At 43.3% G+C, this 15,503-nt stretch overlaps 1 protein-coding gene across 1 annotated transcript in view; it reads left to right on the top strand.

Annotated features, from left to right (window-relative positions):
- Positions 1-4,353, top strand: part of LOC107105905 (OX-2 membrane glycoprotein-like) — a 17,610-nt gene extending 13,257 nt beyond the window's left edge. The window contains exons 3-4 of the mRNA XM_015405952.1: positions 2,115-2,450; positions 4,079-4,353. Coding sequence (XP_015261438.1) covers positions 2,115-2,450; positions 4,079-4,353 — 611 coding nt within the window. The remainder of the gene's footprint in view (positions 1-2,114; positions 2,451-4,078) is intronic.
- The last annotated feature ends 11,150 nt before the right edge of the window (positions 4,354-15,503 follow it).

Consider the following 15,503-nt stretch of genomic DNA (forward strand, 5'->3'; position numbering starts at 1 on the left):
GAACTGTGGCTTGCCCAAGGTCACCCAGCAGCTGCACGTGGAGGAGTGGGGAATCAAACCCAGTTCTCCCAGATTAGAGTCTGTGCTCCTAACCACTACACCAAACCAAGAATAAATCTCTACTTATGGAAAGGATCTTTCCCACATTTTTCAAGGTTGATAGAAGCAGCACTGAGGAAATGGATCTTTTCCTCAGTGTCTTCCGCAGTTGCTTGGGGAACCATCAGGGAAAGCACAGGAAGCAGTGCAGGAAGTAGTATCGCAAATAAAAAAATCTGTGGAAATTGCAGAGCCCTCCCCTTACAAGAACAGAAGTGCCTTCTGTTTGTGTAAGCAGACCTTTGGATTGTATAGCAGAGGAAATCAGTGCTCTGCTGCAGATGGCAGGGATAACTGTGAGAGGCCAGATAAGGGATTCCAAAGTTGGGCAGAACCTGCACAATGTTCCAATGTTCACAGTGTGAAAGCAGAAGCAGTTTATGTAGCACAGAGAAATCTTGGTGAGAACAAGTAGTAGAAGCAAGAAAGGGGAAAAAGAGAATGGAAGAACAGACCCTGCCTAGAGCAAGCCCAATGCAGTTAGATGGTTAGAGGATGAAGGAGACTTCAAAGCCCCTTTCTTCTGTATGGTAATTGTACTCAGATAGCTGAGACCACATCTGTGGACTCAGCTGCCAGGAGTCTTTTACATGCTAACAGGTTGTATTACCAAATGGCTGTGGTACTTTTGCCCTTCAAACAATTCAGAGGAAATAGGCACACAAGTGGGGTGAGAGTTGAAGACTTTATTAGCCAGACAGTTACAGGAAGAAAATACAACAGCTGTCTTTCAGCTGTCAGGAGCCCCCTGGAGAATTGACAGTTGGGTGGACCTTGTTATGTACTGATGGAGCCTGGGTCTGAGCGAAGGCTCCAAAGGCCTTCAAGACTATTGGTTGTGTTGCCAGTAACAGCCAATCGTATTTGTTGCTTATAATCCAAAAGCTGCACTGTTAATAGTTACATTGTATTTCGTTCATGCAAATGAAGGATCCTAGCTGCCTACTTGGTACTGGTTGTTGTTTAAGGTGGGTGTGGTTTTTAAAAGTATACATTGGTTTCTGTTGAGCCTGTGTCTTTGGTCGGGAAGTTCAGTAAAGGAACATGTTATTATGAAAGAGCTGCCTTGTCTCAGTGCTTAATAGACCTCATGGAAACGGCTGATATGGCGCACATTCCCTGGTATCAGTCTACATTGAGTGTGGAAGAATGGCTCCACTGACCTGCAAGTGTCTCTCTATCTGGCCTTCCGAGATGTCTAGTGGCCATTTCACCATGCTGAGGCTTTCTATTGGGGCTATTTCCCAGATTTATATATTATCTGAAATACACTGATTATACCTGTGGTTTTAATTATACATTGCTGTCCTTGACAGGGATCATACATGCTACATGACAGGGATCATACATACATACATACATGACAGGGATCATACATACATACATACATGACAGGGATCATACATACAGGCCCTCCCAAGGTCAGCTGATTAGCTGTGATAACTATGCACTCCCAGAATTTTGAAGGAATAAACAACACACTGCCGGGCTCCAGAACTTAAAGGGAAAGGGGAGAAAGAAAACAAATGTCTGCTCAAAGCATCCATGCCGGAAAATCGAGTACAATCGGGTACAAGTGGAGAACCATTGTAATGTACACCAACTAATTCCAGGAAATAACATCGGTATTCTGCGATTCCACTACAAAGGTGAAGTTTGCTTTAAAAAAAAAAGTTAGCATAGATAAAACATTTTAGAAACTGAAGTCCAGCACAAATAGTTCATGGAAGGGTTTCTAGATAAAGATACTGACTTAAACAAAACCCTCTTCCACATATACTTTTTGTGGCATTGTTGTTCCAAGCTGTGAAGTCTGGCTCACATTTGGGAAGCCAAACCGTTTGATCTTGTCTAGACCACCTCACTGGGAATCTTCCTAACTTCTCCTGCTGGGCTGAGGTATATCAGTTTTCTTTTAATGAGAATCAGAGAAAAGGAAATGATCAAGTGATCTGTAAGCATGAGGCAGGAGGGTAGACAATTATTCATCACAAATTATTTTGTGCTCCCCCCAGGTGCCATTTTGACAGAGGATAAAGAAGTAGAGCTGGGTGGCAACGTGACCTTGAGATGTATCCTAACAGGGTCTTTTGAACTAGTTCATCCTTCATGGAAGAAACAAACTAATCGGAGCTCTGTAAATATTGCAGCATTGAGTCAGAACAATACGCATACAAATGAGTACATTGCTGAGGAATATAGAAGTCGACTCAGCTTCACGAGTTCAGCAGTTAACGATACTGCCATCACCTTTTGGAATGTTAGCATCTCAGAAAGTAGCTGCTATGAATGTATATTTAATATATTTCCCACAGGACCTATCTCAAACAAAACCTGTCTTCTTGTACATGGTGAGTCTGTGTTAAATCAGCCCCACAAAGGGAATGTGTATCTGTTATTCCTCTTTATTTATTAATATTTTCTGAGTCACTTGTTATTACTGACTGGTATGGATGGCAGAATCTCTGTGAACTGTCACCCTTCTAGGCAGTCGAGAACTGTTTGAGGGCTGGACAGGTAGCAAAACCCCTTTATATTTCTAGGTGCCATAACAACTATGCGCCATTCCAGCCTTGTGCTCTTCTAGGTTAAAAATTGGATTTTGGGGGGCAAGTAACATTCATGAACACACACACACAACAGGTGATTCAAAAAAGGACTGTCTAGTTAAAAAAACACAAGTAGCCACAGTAATTGTCTGACAGGTAGAAGAAGGTGAGCTGAATGGTTTCTTCCTTTCTTTAGTTCATTTATAGCCTGTCCTTCTCACTGAGACTCAACACAAGTTACAAAATGTAAACAACAATTCCATCAGACTATAGCCTGCCCTTCTCACTGAGACTCAACACAAGTTATAATATGTAAACAACAATTCCATCAGAGTGTGTTGTTGTTGTTCAGTCACACATTCAAGTCTGACTCTTCACGACCCCATGGACCACATCACGCCAGGCCCTCCTGTATTCCATCATCCTCCGGAGTTATCTTAATTTCATGAGACAGTGTGTAACATCCAATAAACTATGCTGTCGGACCAGGATTAAAGAACTGGAAACAAGAAAAACATGTCTAAGGCATGGCATACCATAATGCATAAGTGGGTTACGAAGGTAGAAGACAGTGCACTAAAACATAATACATACAATAAACACTGCAATAGATTACAGTCCTGTTGTCTTATATTACAGCTCTAATCCCATTATAAAAACCACCTTTCTGAACATTTCTATTTTGCTCATTCTACAAAATGATAGAAGTGTGGGCACCTTCCTGAACTCCTTGGGAAGGCTGTTCCAAAAGGTGGTATCCACCAAAGAGAATGTACACGAACTGGCAGCTGCTGAATTTATCCATTTGCAGGGTGGCATCTTCAGAAGGCTTTCCTCAGATGAGGGAAACACATGGCAGGAGAGGTGGTCCTGCAAGTATTTGGGTCCAAGGCTATGAAGGGCTTTGTAGTTGGTAACTGGCTGCAACATATAAACACAGAATGTGCGTTCAGGTTCTGGCTGCAGCATTCCCCATTTGTCCAGTCCTCAACAGAAAAAGAGGCTCCCTTTTTACTGTGCTAAGTCTTATCCTGAACAAATCTTTCTTATTCATATTTCTCTTCAGCTCTACTGAGAGTCAGCGTGGTGTAGTGGTTAATGGACTCAATCTGGAGAACTGGGTTTGATTCCCCACTTCTCCACATGAAGCCAGCTGGGTAGCCTTGGGCCAGTCACAGTTCTCTCAGAATTTTCTCAGCCCCACCTACCTTACCTGTTGTGGGGAGGGGAGGGGAATGTGATTGTAAGCCACTTTGAGACTCCTTAAGGTAGACAAAAGTGGGGTATAAAAACCAACTCCTACTCCTCTTCTTTCCATTTAGATTTTTGCAAGTTGTCTAATGGTCTGCCTTGTTGCTATTAAGTTGTTCTCATGCATCACTCAAGCGAGTTGCTCATAGTGACGTATTTTATTGTTTTTTGTATATCAGATTTCCATGCATTTCTACACCATCACATTACTGATGGACTCTTGAATGCTACATGCACAGCAACTGGTTTCCCACCACCTGCAATCTCTTGGGTTGGACCAGCAGATGAAAATAATGAAAGGAAGCTAGAAAATTCCAATGGCACAGTGTCGATCATCAGTAACATACTCATAAATACCTCAAGCAGCCATTATGGGCAAGAGCTAATCTGCAAAGTCAGATACAGAAGGCAAGAGATAGATTACAAAGTGCCCAGGACAGAAAAAGGTCAGTGAACAGAGTTCACGTAACAGATAAGGTATTTGTATCTTGTTGACAGCTAGCAAACATTTTTTTCCTTGCAATTCTTATTTACATGCCTATATTTTATTTTCCCAAGAATGAAAATTACAATTACTGTGAGAGCAGTGTCAAAACGGGGAAATGGCTGGAAGCAGACCAAGCAAGTACTGTGTTCCACTGATTGCATTTTGGCTGCTGAAATAGGCCTTTATTTTATAGAAAAGAAATTTACAGCAGGTATGGATTATTTTTCCAGAACCTGAGAATGGAATTATGGTATGATTTCTGCGGGGGGGGGGGGGGGAGATGGATTCTGGAAGAAAATTCAGCAAAAAAAAATGTAAGCATTCCACAGCTCTTGAATAACAATTAGTGCTGCTTTGCTGAGGATGTATCTCCTTTTTTTGCATTTTTTAAAAAAGTAACCTTTTACCAGGCATAGTGGGTGGTATCCTGCCTTACAGTTCAGCCCTAAGTAAAGTTGTACCCTTCTAAGCCCATTGACATCAATTAACTTAGAAGACTGCAACTCTGTTTAGGATTGCACTATAAGAAGCCTTCCTCCAGACTATTTTTAGTGGGATGGTAGGATACAGGGCAGTATGTTTTAGTTATTTATTTCACATTATTGCAAAACATGCATATTTTAAAATTTCACATGACAAACTTCAGTGTAGCCATGCCCTATCCTTATTTACATAGGCATTTTATTATTATCTCTCTCTTTCTCTCAAGACTGGTAATCTGCTGTAATTACAAAGGTATAAAATGAGACTAGCCAGAGAATTTTCAACTTCATTTAAAAAGAGATAGTTTCTAGTTACTAGGCCAGCACAAGAAACTTGGCAAGGTATTTACAAAACCTGGTGATGGCAGAGAAGGAGCAGATTTTCCCTTGCTTGAGTGTCCTGAATATTTATTATTTTTATTTATTTACTTCATTTATACCTGGGCTTTCTCCCCAATGGGGACCTGAAGCAACTTATATAATCATTCTCTCTTTCATTTTATCATCACAACATCCTGTGAGGGATGAGGTCATGTGACTGGTCCAAGTTCATCCAGCAAGCTTCCATGACACAGTGGGGATCTGAACCTGGGTTTCCCAGATCCTAGCCTGACACTCTAGCCCAGAGGTGTTGAACTCATTTGTTATGAGGCCTGGATCTGACATAAATGTCACTTTGTTGGGCCACGCCATGTGCGTCATAAAATGTAAGGCCAGGTACCGGAGATATACACTTTATAAAGGACGCAGGCAAACACAATTAATGGTGTTATTTTTACTCCAAATACAAACATGCTTAAAATATTAACACTCTTACAGTATTTCCTTTATTTGACACCTCTTGCTCTGATTTATTGCATCAAAATCTGGAGTCAAAATCTGTGCTGTAGCAATCTTGAGTATTCTGTTTAGGTGTGTATCAAACCTGAGAATGTATTTTTGATTTATTGACATTTATTACAGAAAAGAGCTGTTCACAGATGTACATTGCCCCAAACATAGACAGAATTTTAGAAGCAAAAGTCTTAAACTGGGGTTAATTTGGATCCCAAAACTGGTAAAATTTGCTAATGCCAACTTCAGAAAGCTTATCCTTCAGTACAGCATCACATTGCTCCCCCACCTATCTGTGATTTGTGGCATCCTTTCATTGATAGGTGGGGACCAGTGTGAATGTCCCATCTTGTCAACTGTACTGACTCACTGTGTGTAACCCACCTTGAGCAAGGCCTCCCATCTTAGAGAAACTTTTCCTGTCCATCTCCCCACCTCCCCAGCACAAGTAATCCCAGGGGTCCTCTTCCATCTCTGAAAATATACTTCCTCACTACACTTTTTTCTCTCTGCAACCCTGGAAGCATTTTTGTGTGTGAAGCAGGATTTCTTCCTCACTTAGAGTGGTCCACTCCAAAATGTACAAATATAATATAAACTCTCCAAGAAACTGGAGCCACCACCCTCAACACTTCCTCAATCCACCACAAAAATCATGAATCTGCCACAGATTCACCAGCCACCTGTCAATGACCAGAACTCCTAAATCAGCTGTTTTCTCCCACCACCTCTGTGTGATTCACCCACACCAATCTACTCTCCTCCAAATCTCAAGTCTGCTCCCACAGACCACTCCTTTCCTTGCACTTCAGTCCCATTTAGAGACCTGACCTTCCACAAAGACACGCATACACTCCATGGTGCTGAGGTTCGAGCATGGGGAGTAACAACTGGGAGACCCAGGTTCATAAGCCCCACTCTGCCATGGAAGTTGCTGGGTGACTTTGGACTGGACACTCTCTCAGCCTAATGTACCCTGCACAGTTGTGAGAACAAAAAACATAGATGGGGAGAATGATACTTGTAAATTGCTTTGGGTCCCCATTTGGGGAGAAAAGCAAGGTACAGATGTCTAGAAAATAAAAATGATCCATAAAAATCTCATTATGCCTTTAAGGTAGCTCAAGACCCCTGTTTTATATTAGCTTCCAACTATACCCTGGCTCTTTCATGCCACCCCCCTCAAACAAAACACTCAGCACCTTCCCTCAGGCCAACAGCTGGGCTGGGAGAAGGAGCTGGGACAGAATGGCTGGTGAGGTGAGTGTTAGTTTTGCTTTTCCTAAACTGCTGTGGAACATTAACTGAGGTTGGTGTCTGAGAAAACAGTATGTGAGGGAGAGCGAGTGCTTGGAGCCTGCTGGAGAGGGGTTTCTGATTGCTCCTCTGTGTTTTTTTGTCTGGTTTGTTGCTGAGAGAGGAAGATTGGGGGTTGGTTGCTGGCCTCGCCCTCTGCTGTTGCTCTGGCTGTTGAGAGCTGGGGGCTGTGAGCCTTTGAATTGCAAGGCTCCTTCTCACCAGAGGCATGAGCCAAAGGGTGAGAGCTAAAGGGCTCTTGCCCTGTGGCTTTTAGCCTGGGGATTGGACCTGGGATCCCATAAGTAGTTAAGACAATTTTATATTATTGTGCTTTACCCCTTTTGGCTCAGGTAGCCATTTGGTCAGTTCTCTAAGTGTCAGGAAAATAGTAAAGAGCCCAGTAGCACCTTTAAGACCAACAGACTTTATTGTAGAATAAGCTTTCTGCATTCTCTCCCCACCCCCTTACCACCTATATATCTCTGGCCAGTTTCTTCATACCCTCCATGCATCTGACGAAGAGAGCTGTGTATGCTACAATAACTTTTGTTAGCCTTAAAAGTGCTACTGGGGTTTTTACTATTTTGCAGCAACAGACTAACATGGCTAACTCCTCTGGATCTAAGTTTCAGAGTACATCAACACACCAAGGTATTTTATAGGTGAAAAGAATCGACTTGGGAAGTGATGATGAATATTCATGGACCATTTCCAGTCACCTGTGGGGAGTGCACCATGTTTGTCTTCCTCCCTGAGGACAGGATAGACTACACTTGTCAGAAGTGTAAGTTGATAGGACTCTTACGGGAGAAGGTTTGGAGCCTGGAGGAAAGGATTACTACTCTCCATGAAATCAAGGAAGGGGAGGAGTTCGTTAACTGAAGCCTTGATGTCCTACATAGGGAAGGAGAGACCAGTCAAAGGAACAACAGTGTGGTTGACTGCCTTAACGAGACTCCTCAGAGCACTACAGCCCAACCCCAAAAATGTTGTGCAAGATGGCACTCAATGCCATTAGAACTAAGGAATCGATTCCAGGCCCTTGCGGTGGAAGCAGAGGTGGAAACACTGCCAGCGTAATTATCACAAACACAAGGAGAACAGAGGGAGGTGCACAGGGAGATATGAAGAAATAGTGCAGGAAGGAAGAGGACTGCGTAGGTCATAGGTGAGTCCCTGCTGAGGGGTATGGAACGTCATGTGTCCAGGCCTGACCCCTTGGCCTGAGAAGTGTGTTGCTTACCAGGGGCAAAAATTAAAGATATTACAGACAGAATCCCAAAACTCATCCAACCTACAGAGATTACCCATTTGTGATTGTCCATGTGGGAACCAACGACACAACCGTGAACACCATCGAAAGCATTAAGGCTAACTATGAAGCTCTCAGGAGGAAGCGGAAGGGAATGGGGGCACAGGTGGTGTTCTCTTCATTCCTTCATATCATAGGAAGGAGAATACAATGGGAGCAGATGATAATGGAGGTGAACCACTGGCTGAGTTGGCGGTGCCGGCAGGAGTGATGGGCTAGGTTTTCTGGATGACAACCTACTAGCAAGCAATGGACTTCACCTTTCAAGGTCAGGGAAGAATGTGTTTGGCAGTAACCTGGGGAGATTCATCAAGAGGGGAGGGCCAGGTCTAATGGAGCTGAAGGTGTGGGGCTTCAGGTTTCTATTTAACAATGGTCAACGCTTGGGCCATAAGAAGGAAGAGCTTGAGCTTCTAATGCAGACAGAGGGATATGATTTAGTAGACATTACAGAGACTTGGTGGGATGATTCCCATGAGTGGAATGTAGTACTAGATGGATATGAGTCGTTTAAGAAAAACCGAAAGGTTCCAGTATCTACAACTTAAACACATGATGGAATCATCGTATATATCACAAGCAATGGCTAGACCACAAACAGGTTTTGAATTACTCCTAAAAAAATTTAGAGTCACATCAATCAGGCTTACTTTCCAAAATATATAAACTCTTAAATTCACTGGATGGAGATAAACCGCTTAAGTACCAGAAACTATGGAACCGGGACTGTGAAAACAAAATAAAAGAAGAAGACTGGGAATGCATATGGGCCTCACCAAATCTTTCCACAGCAATTTTTAATATCCATTTTCAGACTATCAAGACCCTTTTGAGATGGTATATACCTCCAGCTACCTTACACCGTTGGAAAAATGACATAGACCCACTTTGCAACAAAAAATGTGGTCAAAAAGCAGATTATATCCATTGCTGGTGGACATGCCCCTACATACAATTCTTCTGGTCACAAATCAGACCCCACATACAATTAATAACACAGATAAACTTACCTCTTTCACCAGAGATATTACTCTTGAACTGGTCAAATCCATATGGAAACAAAAGTCAGACTAGCCTAATTCACACTTTAGTAGCCATAGCACAACCCACAATAGCAGTAAAATGGATCGACAAATCCCCACCCACGATAGAAGAATGGCAAGATCGTATATGGGATCATTTTATCATGGGAAAGATTTCACTCCACACCTCAAACATACTCTCACACAAGTCAGAAAACAAGTTCATTGAGACCTGGTACTCACTCATTGCTTATATGGCAGAAGCTGAAGTGATACCAAAAAATCCTCTGTATAGACCGCTGATCTATTTTCGATCCTAATCTGAACAACAATACATTTTGTCACTTTGACATAGGTAATATATTTACTCAAACAATGTTTAAGACTGCCTATTTAACAAAATTAACAAAATTTAGAAACTAAAGAACCAGACCTAACCTTAGACACATTTGGTATTGTTATATAGTTTAAGACTCATTCTTATCTGTACTATATAAATTACTTTAGATTACATGCTCAAAATATATTAACTCTAAAATAGTGAACTAAACTGCAGTTATATATTAACAAAATACTTATATGTATGTGATATATATGTAAAAACTTTGATTGCTGTGTAACTGTTCAACATTTTATCAATAAAAATTATAAATAAAATTATAAAAAAACCCAAAAGGGTTGCAGAGGAGGCGGAGAGGCACGGTATGTGAGGAGAGGGTTTGTTTGTCAGGAAATACTAGAGGAGGAGGGCAACAGCCCAGTGGAAAGTATCTGGGTGAGGATCAGGGAAGGAAGGACAAACAGTATTGTGGTTGGAGTCTGCTACAGACCTCCTGACCAGGATGAGGAGGTAGATGCTGCCCTCCTTGAACAGCTTGACAGGGTATCCAAACAACATGACCTAGTAGTTATGGGTGACTTCAGCTTCCCTGATGTATGCTGGGAGACAAACTCTGCAAAGCGTCCCCAGTCACACACGTTCCTTACCTGTCTGACAGATAACTTCCTTCATCAAATGGTGGAGGAAGCTGCAAGGGGCTCAGCCATACTTGACTTAATATTGACCAACAGGCAAGAGATCATAGATGGGGTGAAGGTGGTGGGGACCTTAGGGAAAAGTGACCATGTCCTGCTAGAATTCCTTTTGCTGTGGGGGACCAAGAAAGGTTGTAGCCACATGTGTATGTTAGATTTCAGTAGGGCAGACTTTAATAACTCAGAGGCATGATGAGACTACATGGGCAAGACTACAGGAAGGGAAAGGAGCAAGAGAAGGGTGGGCTCTCCTAAAACAAGAGCTCTTGTAAGCTCAAGCCATCACTATTCCAACAAGAAGGAAACATGGTAGGGAATCCAATGTGGATGAACAGAGAACTCTGTGATGTGCTAAGGGAGAAAAAGGAAATGTTCAAGAAATGGAGGGAAGGGCATACCTCTACAAAAGAGTGTATGCAGGTTGTTAGGCACCGTAGGTCAGCCACCAGAGAGGTGAAAGCTCACAGTGAGCTAAAGCTGACCAGGGAGGCTTGCTACAAGAAAATCTTCTTCAGATATGTGAGGAGCAAATGCAAGTTTTTAACTCCTTCCAGTCTGGCTTCCAACAAGGCCACAGGACAGAGACCGTCCTGGTCGCCCTCACAGACGATCTCCGGAGGCATCTGGATCGAGGCGGTACAGCAGTGTTGTTGTTGCTGAACCTGTTGGCAGCGTTCAACATGGTCGACTATCAATTACTGATCCACCGCCTCACCGACACTGGGATTTAGGGGTTTGCCTTGCAGTGGCTCTCCTCGTTCCTTCAGGAGGTGGGTCTTTTCGCTGCTCTTACCACTGCCACCACCACCCTCCTCTTCCTTTCTTGCAGCCAGATAACAGGCCTCGATGGGCCCCAGGGCTGTACATTTGAAACCCCTGCTCAAAACCACTACACCAAACTGGTAATCCATCTTTGCCAATAACTAACAGGAGCTGAATCAATTGCAGTAGCTGTACTATGCCTGTCTTTTTCTGTACTGGGGCCTAAATCAGCCAGTGGGAGGAAGGAAAATTTGCACCTCCTTCATGCATTACCAAGGTATGTATGATCTTTATTCGGCTTTTCAGGCCCAAATAACTTAAGGAAACTTCAGAATTGTGTATAGTTGGGCCCTTAGAGTAAATAAAGAGTTCACAAATTGCACTAATGTGGTCATCAGCTTTGCCTCTTTCCTTCCTGTAGGCCACTGGAAGACAGTTCTTGTGTTGCTAACTAATTTGGTCCTAATGTTTGTGGCGATAATATTAGGAGTTGCATTCTGGAAACATTACAGGAAAAAACGCAGTGGTGAGTTACAGAAAATCAAAACCAGATTATATATCTGATAACCATGTGAAGCTGTTGAATGACAGCAGGTATACTGTTATTCAGCAGGTATTCAGGAGAACCTGTACACCTAACCTGGGTAGCTCAGGCTAGTCCATTCGCATCAGATTTCAGAATGTAAGCAGGGTTGGCCCTGGGTAGTATTGGAGGGGAGACCACCAAGGAATACTGGGGTCACTAAACAGAGGCAGGCAATGGCAATCCACCTCAGTCTCTTGCCCTGAAAACCTTATGGGGTCGCCATAAGTCAGCTGTGACTTGATGGCAAAAAGCACAAAACAAACAAACAAACAAAAACAGGAAAAATGGTGGTTAGTTGTCAAACCAAAGGGCAAGTGAGATGAATTTGCATTCTGATATTTATTTAAAATATGCATAATCCCACCTTTCAGTTAAAATATTTAAAGCAACTAATGGAAAATTAAAACAATATAGAAGACCAAATTGCAAATAAAAGTAACCTATATATAACTATAACCATAACAATCAGGTTATCATATTCAGCGAGGTTTCATAACCTTAGAAGCAGCAATTTAGGTGCATCTTTAAGATCTCTGCAGCACTGAGACAATGTACATTTTCTTTTTCACACTTTTATTGTGATATCAAAAATAACTTCTTTCAATGCTGCAGCTGTCTTTGGCTGCCTTTTCTGCTTCATTTTCCCTCTTGATATCTTCTCAGGCAGAAAAAGAGAAAACTGCATGCCTCAGATGAATTAGTATTTCCTGTTGGCACAGGCTCTTGACCCTTTCACTCTGCCCTTTGTCTCACTCAGCATATAGCTCTGCCCCTGAGCCAAGTGGTCTTTACCCTTTATCTCACTGGTCCCAAACCTGGATAGGTGGGGTAGGCCCTGTTATGGGCTCCACCCCCAATAGAGGACCCACCTGTGACAGATAGGTTAGATTCCGCCTCTCCCTAACAGCAGTCAATGAAATCTGAGGGAATGTTGAGAGCAGGAGACTTGAAAACAGCAGTTGGGAAATGAGAGTAAGGGGTTGGCAGCAGAGAGGGAAGTTGACAGCTTAAGGACTGAGATGAAAAGGATTTTTCTGACTGAAGGGAACTGTATAGAAGAGCTGCTTGGAACAGGCTGAAAACAGTAATTTTGTAATGAACAGATATAGGACCCCAGTTCAAAAGTTCAATGGAAGTGAAACAGTGTTTTGTTCTTATAAATAAAAGCTTTCTTGTTTGATTAACCCTGTGGGCTGTGTGTCTAAGGTGTAAAAACACACACACACAAACATGATTTAATATCTCAGTCTACATACATATATTCCAGGATATGAATGGATGGTGGCAGTGAGTGACTGGAACAGTGTTTGAGCCCCAATCCCAATGTCTCTGTAAGCGAGGGCTAATTATAAAGGGGGATGGGCTACCCTACCTGCGGATATCTCTGGGAGTGAGAGAGAGAGGACCTGAGGTGCGAGATGGTCATGACTCTCTGTAGATTTTAAAAGAGAAAAGAAGATGGTGACTGTGATGTCCTGACCTATGTATAACCTGTAACCCAAATAAGAGGGGTTGTAGAGGGGTGAAGGCTCTCTGTGTGAGTGGACAAGGGGTGTCATCAGGGGTCATTTCGTAGAAAAAGAGCTAGGGGAACTCATTAGCATAACTCATTAGTATATGCCACACCCCCTGACATCAGGGGCCCGGTGGTGGACCTGCAAGGCCAGCGGGAGTGCGAGGAAGCCCCGCGAAGGCCCTCCTTGGCCCCAGGCAGGCAGGGGTGGGGAGAGGCGGGGAGGAAACAACTTACCCTTCCTCTTCTCCTGCCTCCTCCTGGCTGAATGAGGGCTGGAAGCGGGGCGGCCGGAAGCAGGGGGCGGGGCTTCGTCATGTGCCCTGCCCCCTGCCCCTCACCCGGGGGAACTGTGTTCCCCCGCGTTCCCCCCCGAAATGACCTCTGGGTGTCATACCACCACTTGTCAGATTTCTGCCTTCCTAAAGTTGGCAACCTCTAAAACCGGTTCATGATTGCCACTTCCATGGTGGGGTTCCTGCTTCTCCTCACGGGTCAGCCTTCTGGCCTTTTCTTCCCACCTCCCTAATAATTGTCCCTGTTCTTGCATCAGAGGACTTTGGCAAAGTGAGAATGGATCTTGAACTCTCACACTTGTTAGCCAGGATTGTGTTGATTTCAGCAAGATAGTACTGTATTTTTTTCATGTCAGTAGCTAAGCCCAGCGTATAGTCTTCTCTAAAACAGTGGTTAGGCTGGTATAGACTGGTAGGAGTCCGGGATACAGGGACATGGGAGAGGGGGTGCCATCAGATCCTGTTATATAACTTGCAGGGAAAACCTGGAAGTGATATCACATCACTCTAGGAATATCCAGAAACTCTAAGGGAAAATCGTAAGAGTTCCCAGCAATTCATAGAGCTATGTGGTATCGCTTCCAGGTTTTCTCAGGAAGTGACATAAAGCTTTCACTTGATATAATTTTTAATTCCCCCCCCCCTCCTGCCAGCTGCTGGAGTTCTGGTAGACAATGAGAACTCAAGGTGGGAGCTTCTTCCCCCAGTGGCAAATGGCAAGCCTAGGATGAAGCCAGACAATTGTTTAATATGTTTAAAGGTGCCACAGTATAATAATAATAATTAAAAAGTGCCACAGTAGAGGCAACATTTCCTATGGAGTTAAGCAGCTGTTGCAGGATTCTGAAGCATTTATAATAGCTAGGGTTGCCAGGTCCTTATCTCTCACTGGTGGGGGGAGGAAGGAAGCCTTCCAGGAGGAAGAAGGGGCTCTGCCCCCAAACTGCGACATTGCTGCACTTCATGTGGAAGTGATGTCATCACATCAGGGGTGTTACATGGTGATGCTCTGGTTTAACTCTATTAATAAAACAGAGTTTTGCCCTCTTTTGTCCTCAAACCAGACCATCGCATGGCAGCTCCCCTGACATGATGATGTCATTTCTGCATGACATCATTGCATTGGCAACATTGTATAGGCCTTGTAGAAAACACACAGAAAGAGTCTTAGGGGCCTTAGAGATGGATGTGTCTTTGCACAAAACATACTTTAAATACAAACACTAGAGCATCACTAAAGGTACTATTCACTTCCATGTGATGCCATTGCACTGGCAACATTGCATGGGGACACCACTGTTTGGGGGTGGGGTTTCCCCAGTTGGTGGTGGGGAGAAGCCCCCAAAAGTGGGGGATCCCCCACTTGGACCTGGGGACTGGCAACACTAATAATACCTAGAAAATTAATGGGAAATGATGGGAGTGGGCTGAGTTCACATCACAGGTAACAATAGTAATATATTGTCTTCAGCTCTCTGGAAAAATTTTTTACATGTATCGGAAGCCTAAATCCCCCCATGTTTAAAATATGTTTTGTAATTTGGCAAGAGTTGCCGGAGGAAGAAAAAGCAGATTTAATGTTTCCTTTCTCCTTCCACTCTTATTTGAAGAAGTCTTTTCTATGTAAATTATTATTCACAATTATCAAACAAAGTGAGCAGCCATGACTTCTCAGAGACAAAAATCATTTTAAAAGGAGGTTTTAGTCAAAACCGCACAAGAATATGTAGAGAAAGAATTCTATAATTCTCAGGGCAAGTTCAGACTGGCAGTTTGCCCCGATATAGGCATGTTTCAGAAATGTTCCACAACCGGATTAAAGGGGCCGTTCACACAGGCACATCTGTCCGGCGTTCCCCAACCCGTCTCGTAATGCTTCCCTCCCTAGTTTAAAAGATACCAGGTGAAAGTGGTATCAAACCCTGGAAAGCACGATTATCCCATGTCCATCCCGCACCAACAAAGTGTGAATGCCG

The sequence above is a fragment of the Gekko japonicus genome, unplaced genomic scaffold (genome assembly GCF_001447785.1).
Source record: "Gekko japonicus isolate JY-2015 unplaced genomic scaffold, Gekko_japonicus_V1.1 scaffold365, whole genome shotgun sequence".
NCBI classification, from domain to species: Eukaryota; Metazoa; Chordata; class Lepidosauria; order Squamata; family Gekkonidae; genus Gekko; species Gekko japonicus.